The sequence below is a fragment of the Vombatus ursinus genome, unplaced genomic scaffold (genome assembly GCF_900497805.2).
Source record: "Vombatus ursinus unplaced genomic scaffold, bare-nosed wombat genome assembly UNPS02014810.1, whole genome shotgun sequence".
Classification (NCBI taxonomy): domain Eukaryota; kingdom Metazoa; phylum Chordata; class Mammalia; order Diprotodontia; family Vombatidae; genus Vombatus; species Vombatus ursinus.
In genome coordinates, this window is record NW_020954588.1 from 29,279,900 (window position 1) to 29,286,445 (window position 6,546).

Sequence of the window (6,546 nt, forward strand, 5' to 3'; positions counted from 1 at the left end):
CCAACTAAATAACTTGCCCCAGATGTAACAGTTGATAATTCAATCAAACAAGCAAGTGCATTTATTAAGTGCCTCTTATGGTCCAGGCATTGTGCTAAATGCTGGAGATACAAAGAGAGGCAAAAGACATTTCTTGTCCTCCAGGAACTTATGATCTAATGGCAGAGGAAACATATAGGGACTAAATAGGAAACAATTAGCAGAGGGAAGGCCCTAGAGTTAAGAGGGATTGGGAAAGGCTTCCTGGAGGAGGTGGGATTTGGGCATTAGTTGGTGACCCCAAGTCTTCTGACTCCAGAGAACCAGTGTGGTCTAGCCATTGTGCTACGCTGCCTCCTTATTTGATAGGGGAGGAAGCGTCTTTGTCACACGAACGAGTTGACAGCAGAATGTGGAAGAGACCTTTTGCACGACTGTGATTATCCATCTACGAAGTGCTCGTAGCTATGCTGGAGAAGGGGGAAGAGAAAGGGGAAGAAGAGGCGGAGAACGAGAATCTTGCTCCTGCCTTCAATAAGCATCAGTTTTCCGATACTCATTCCCGTTCTGTCTATACCGCTTTTGACCCTAAATTCTATAGAAAAATCTGTTTTATCGCATGCCAAAATTGAGGGATTTCTCACTAGATTTGGGCATGGGACTTGGGGTCCGGACCCAAAAACCTGGACAAAAATCGCTTAACCTTTTCCAGCTTCGCCTGCCTTATCTGTAAAAAGGGGTTCCGCACGGCCACTAATTCTTCCTCCAAGTCCTAGGACCTAGAAAGACAGCTCCGCCAGTTTCACAGCGAAGCATGCCGCCGGCTCCTCCCACCCCAGGCCACGCCCCCGTCTCCTTGGTTACCAACTTACGCCTCCTCGGTCCTCGTCTCCCCGCTTTGCGTCACTCGGCGCGTGCCTCGGCGTGCGCCGCGGTATAAATGGAGAGCGCGCAGGCGCGGTTCCCTCTTTCCGCGACGAGTGTGTCCAAGATGGCGCCGGTAAGCCGGGGCGGTGACGGCGGCGCCGGTGACTGGGAGTCTGGGACCGTGGGGACGCGGCGGGAGCCCCGAGGGTGTGCGCGTGTGTGTGCGTGTGTGTGCGCGCGTGTCTGTGTGCGTGCGTGTGCGCGGGTGGGGCGCCCAGCTCGGGCCTGGCCGGGCCCTTCCGGTCCCCTCCCCCACCCCACGCCCCCACGAGGACCTGGGGGGCGCCGAGCTGGACTCCCCGCTGAGCCCGGAGGGGCCTCGTCACCCGCCCGGGCCTCGCTTTCCCCGCTGCCAAGTCCGAGGGCGGGGGGCTGCGGGGCCTGGGGTCCCCCCTTAGGGATTTCACAGCGCCGGTGTCTGTACGCCTCCCGATTTACGTCTTCATGTAATTTATGTGCGTGTTTGGGTTAGTTTTTATGCAATTGTAATAATATAGCCAGCACTTAGTCTGCGCCTGCTGTGTACCAGCTTTGTGCTGAGCCCGTTTGATGTTCACAGCAATCGGGAGGGGGTTGGTGTCGGTGCATGTAGCGCCTACGGTGTACTAGGCTCTCTACTAGGCCCAGTTTACAAGTATCTGATGCTCACAACAGCTTAGAGACTGATGCCACTGTTATCCCTATTTTATAAGTGAGAGAGGGAGTCAGCGTGTGCGGAACTCCTGGAACAACTCTGGGAAGTGTCTGTTCTCGTATCCCCATTTTACAGGTGAGGGAAGGGAGTAAGCATTTATGTATCACCTACTATGTACCAGTCTTTGTGCTAAGTTTTTACAGTGATCTCATTTGATGCTTGTAATAATTCTGGGAGAGGTAGATGCTCTTAGGATCTCCGTTTTGTAGTTGAGGAAACTGAGGCAGACAAGAGGTTAAGTGACTTGCCTAGGGTCACACAGCTGGTCAGAAATGACTGAGACCAAATTTGGATTCATCTACTTACTCAGGGCCATGTTCTCTGTTTACTATGCCCACTGTATACAGTAGATTTGGAGCTGGGAAGGACCTTAGAAGTCACCTACAACTCCCTCCTTTTATAGATGGACTGAGGCCCAAGGAGATGGCTCAGCCGGTCTTGGACAGTCTTCTCCCACAAGTGGTGGCTGTCAGGTAGGAAGTGACAGGTCCTCAGGTCATCTACTGATTGAAATCTTTGGGAGAGCAAAGATCATATAACAACTGGGATCTCAACCACAAAGTGCCTCTCTCCAAATCAGGCACTGCTTCCACTGTCGCCCATCAAATTAGCAAACATTTATTAAGCTCCTACTGTGAGACAGGCGCTGTTGCTGAGCTCTGGGGTGGGGATACAAAAAGAGGAAAAAGACAGCCCCTGTCCTTTAGGAACTTAGTCTAATGGGGGATATAACATGCCAACAAATAAATACAAACCATATATAGGATAAATAGGAGATAGTTAACAGGGGACGCTGAAGTAAGAGGGGTTGTGAAAGGCATTCTTTAAAAGATGAGACTTAATGGAAACTTGATGGGGGAGGGAGAGCGTTCCAATGAGGGGAACAGCCAGAGAAAATGTTACCTAAAAAGAGTGATTGACTAAGTTCACATTTCTGTAACACTTGGCAAGTTGTATACAAGTATTTCTTGTTTCATATCCTGTAAGATACATTTGAACAGTGGACAGTGCTGGATTTGGAAGGAAGATCTCACAATCCCTGTTTTGCTACATAGTTATTTGTGTTACCCTGACCTCTAATGTAAAACATGGGAACTTGGGGTGCCATGAGCTATGGTATAGACCTTGGCCTAATCCGGGATGTTGTAAAGTGTTGAGTAACCGCTTTTCACACTTATCAGCCATGGCCACACCTGCCACGTGCTAACAACTGAACCTGATTTTGATGTGTAGTCACAGTTTTTCAGGAGAGATGATCTTGTCTAATCTCAATGACTCGTCCCATCCCAGGGGTGAGCAATGGAAGTCTTAAGTAATGTCACTGAAATCTTTTTGGTTAACCATCCTTTCCAGTTTCTCTGGCATCATGGCCTTAGAAACCACCCCTATTTTTAGTCTCACTCCAGCTATGATAATCCACTTCTTAATGTGTACTGGGCACCAAATCTTGCTAACTGTTAAGAGGCTCTTTAAAGACAAATCCTTTTTTCTTTATTATGGAATTAGGAATAGATGAATCTGCCGTAATTATGGCTAGTGGGCAGGTAAACACTTTTTTTTTTTAATTCAATCTCTCAGTTTAAAAAAAAAACCCTTCCTTTCTTACTAAATAACTTAACATTTGGAGAAAATAGCAAGAAACCAAGGAATTGAACTTGCCATTTTTGCAGCTGTAGTTGAACTTAGTTTTAGAATTAACTACTTCCTTACAAAAATTATATAGAATTTTAAAAAGAAAATGATTCTCTAAACCTTCAAACTTTTGATGCCTTCTCCAACTCGTTAGGGGAAACTTGCTTTTTTCAAAAAAAGAGAAGAGCTTAACTTAATGGAATTCAAAAAATATTTTGTTCTGAATACTTCCTAAAACTAAGCAAATAATGTGGAAATCTATACTTAAATTAGGTTTTGTCTTATGAAAGGAGCCACAGTGGAATATTCACTGAATTGTTTTTTTCCCTATAATGTATTTAAAATTCTTTCTTGGCAAACTTCTGCATGTACTGTGGTTCAAGAACAGTGTAGAATATAAGGTATATTCTCAGGCTCATATTTTCTACTAGATCTGCATTTTGTAGGATAGACTAATATTAATATTAGAATAACTACTGATAAGTCTGCTTTTTTTTTTTTTTTTTTTTAAGCCAAAAGATAAGAAGGCTAAGAGATCAACTTGGAAGTTTAACCTTGACCTTACTCATCCAGTTGAAGATGGAATCTTTGATTCGGGAAATTTTGTAAGTAATGGTTTATTTACATACATCCTTGGAGGTTTTAAATTTTTAGTATTGGAATTTAGCTAATCTGTAAATGAGAATGATTTTAACCTAAGCTGTATTCCTAGGGTACCTTCCCTAGTGAATATCTAGGGTTACCTTCCCTAGTGTTGTATTCTTTCTGTATTTTTCAAAATAGGAGCAATTCTTGAAGGAGAAAGTTAAAGTCAACGGAAAAACAGGGAACCTAGGGAATGTTGTTCATATTGAACGCTTCAAGAATAAGATCACTGTTGTGTCTGAGAAGCAGTTCTCTAAACGGTAAGTGTATAATCTTATTTTTCTTAATTTATCTAACTTGACATTGTAGAAAGAGGTCCTTTAAAAGGCAACCTGTTGTGCTTTATGCACAACTGGAACTACCATGGGTTTCATTCCCACCTTAAAAGGGCTTCATAATGGGCAAGGGACAGGAAAAAAAAGCCATATGCCAACATTAAGGTTATGGTTTCAAATATTGACTGACTTACCCTGGCCCTTCTCCCAGAGTGAGTAGTTTGTCTTTTGATTGATGCGTATATATTTGAATGTTCAAGTAGGAGTGTAGTAGTAATTCATTCTGTGTTTCTCCAAAGTCACTAATAATTACAAATCTGGAAACTGTCCTGGGGGCATGGATTGTAATGGCCCACATCATTATTTAATTCTGTCTGATTTTTAAAGATACTGATACAAATGTTTTTTTCTCCCCACAGATACTTAAAATATCTTACCAAGAAATATCTTAAGAAGAACAATCTTCGTGATTGGCTTCGTGTGGTTGCATCTGACAAGGAGACTTACGAACTACGTTATTTCCAGATTAGTCAAGATGAGGAAGGTTCTGAATCTGAAGATTAAATGGGAAGCTGAGCCCTTTCTTGGGGGCTTTGAATTTTAAAAGTGTTCAAAAGAATAAAACATTATGAATATACTTTAATTTATTGGCAAATAAAACTTACAACAATGTTAAGACCTCTTTTGTTGTACTTAAAGGTCTTAAGATTAAGATAACACTAATTGCATTTGATTTTTATTTATGATCAATCTTATTTACTAAAATTTCTTAGGTAGAACTTTTAAAAGTATCTAAGCTTTTCGGTGGGTTGAAGGAAAGGGTACTCAGAAGGTACCTTGTTTTCCTTTCACTTCCTTGAGCTATTAAACCTGTACAGGTCTTTATGGCAGTTTTTATATATGCATGGTAGTGTGGATACCTGGGTCATGAGAAATCAGATGGGGCACATGAGCTTGGTCCTAAAGAGGTGGAAAGGGCTGCCTTCCAAGGGTGAAGGGAAACGGAAGCCTGGGCAGAGCTCAGGAGGGGAGAGAGTGTGCAGGACAACCCTCAGGAGGTAGGCAGCTTGACTGAAATTTTGTAAAAGAGGCTGGAAACTAAGCCAATAGCTTGGGAACAGGCAGCTAGGTGGCAAAGTGGATAGAGCACCAGGCCTAGAGTCACGAAGACTTCCCGAGTTCAAATCTGGTCAGATACTCCCTCTGAACTGAACTGGAGAAGGAAATAGCAAACTACTCCAGTATCTTTATCTAGAAAAACCCCAAATAGGGTCACAAGAAGTCAGGGCTGAAATGAAGAGTTTAACTGGGAGCTTGTATCTTCATTTGGGCTTCATTCCAGTTAATTTGAAAAAAAATAGGCCCCCATAGAATTTTTGAGGTGTCATGTTTTGTACGGAGCTCAAAGGCACCATGAATGCTTGTGGGATTGCAAGTTGAGCTTTTACAGACTGTCAATTTAAAGGTTTTTTTTTTTTGACACATTTTCCTTCCCCTCACCTTTCCCTGTTAGTTTAGAAGGTAATGCCATCCTTGAACTAGCAGGAGACCTGAGGCTCAACTCCCTAGAATTTAATGATCCATTTCTGCTGATGATTCATGATTCAGTTCAAATATGCTTTTACAGCCCCTTTCTCTACAGATCTCCAATCTCACTTCTCCAGCTGGGTGTGCGGTAGACAGCATAATATCAACCCAAATAGACCTCACTGTCTTTCCCCCTAAACTCCACCTTGTAACTTCCCTATTACATAGAGGGCAGCAGCACCATCTTCCCTGTTCCCCAGGCTCACAACCTAGGAGTCATCCCGGTTTCCTCAGTATCTCACCCCACATAGCCAACCCGTAGCCACAGCCTGTTGATTTCACCTCGGCAGCATCTCTCTGATGATGCCCACGACCCTGATGCAAACCCTCAACCCCTCACGCATTAGTCTCCTGGTGGGTCAGCCTGTTGGAAGACTTCCTTGCTCCAGTCCATTCTCCATTAGGCCAGTAAAGTGGTTTTCCTGAAATACAGGTCTGAGTATGTCACACACCCTCCCCTCCCACTCAGTGAACTCCGGTGGCTTCCTATTACATCCAGGAGCAAATACAAAAAAAAAAAATGTTTTGTTTGGCATTCAAAGCCCTTCATAACCTAGCTCCCTCCCACCTTTCTAGTCTTCTCACACCTCACTCCCTTGACACATAATCTTGATCCAGTAACTTTGGCCTCCTGGCTGTTCGTAAACAAGATGAGCTGTCTCTCGGCTCTGGGCATTTTCTCTAGCTCTCTCCCAGGCCTGGAATACTCGCCCTCTTCTGCTCCAACTACTGCCCTCCCTGGCTTCCTTTAAATCCCAACTAATATCCCACATGCAGGAAACCTTCCCCAGCTCTTAATTCCAGTGC

At 43.9% G+C, this 6,546-nt stretch overlaps 1 protein-coding gene across 1 annotated transcript; it reads left to right on the forward strand.

Annotated features, from left to right (window-relative positions):
• The first annotated feature begins 899 nt into the window (after positions 1–899).
• On the forward strand, positions 900–4,830 carry RPL22L1 (ribosomal protein L22 like 1). Its single transcript, XM_027875932.1, has 4 exons — positions 900–979; positions 3,745–3,837; positions 4,016–4,137; positions 4,572–4,830. Exons 1-4 carry the CDS (start codon positions 920–922, stop codon positions 4,714–4,716), a joined length of 420 nt encoding a protein of 139 aa, XP_027731733.1. The 5' UTR covers positions 900–919; the 3' UTR covers positions 4,717–4,830.
• Positions 4,831–6,546: the final 1,716 nt, after the last annotated feature.

Coding starts and splice junctions, on each gene's coding strand:
- RPL22L1 (XM_027875932.1), top strand. CDS start 920: ATGGAGAGCGCGCAGGCGCGGTTCCCTCTTTCCGCGACGAGTGTGTCC. Junction 3,838..4,015: donor TCTTTGATTCGGGAAATTTT/GTAAGTAATGGT, acceptor TTTTCAAAATAG/GAGCAATTCTTGAAGGAGAA. Junction 4,138..4,571: donor GAGAAGCAGTTCTCTAAACG/GTAAGTGTATAA, acceptor TTCTCCCCACAG/ATACTTAAAATATCTTACCA.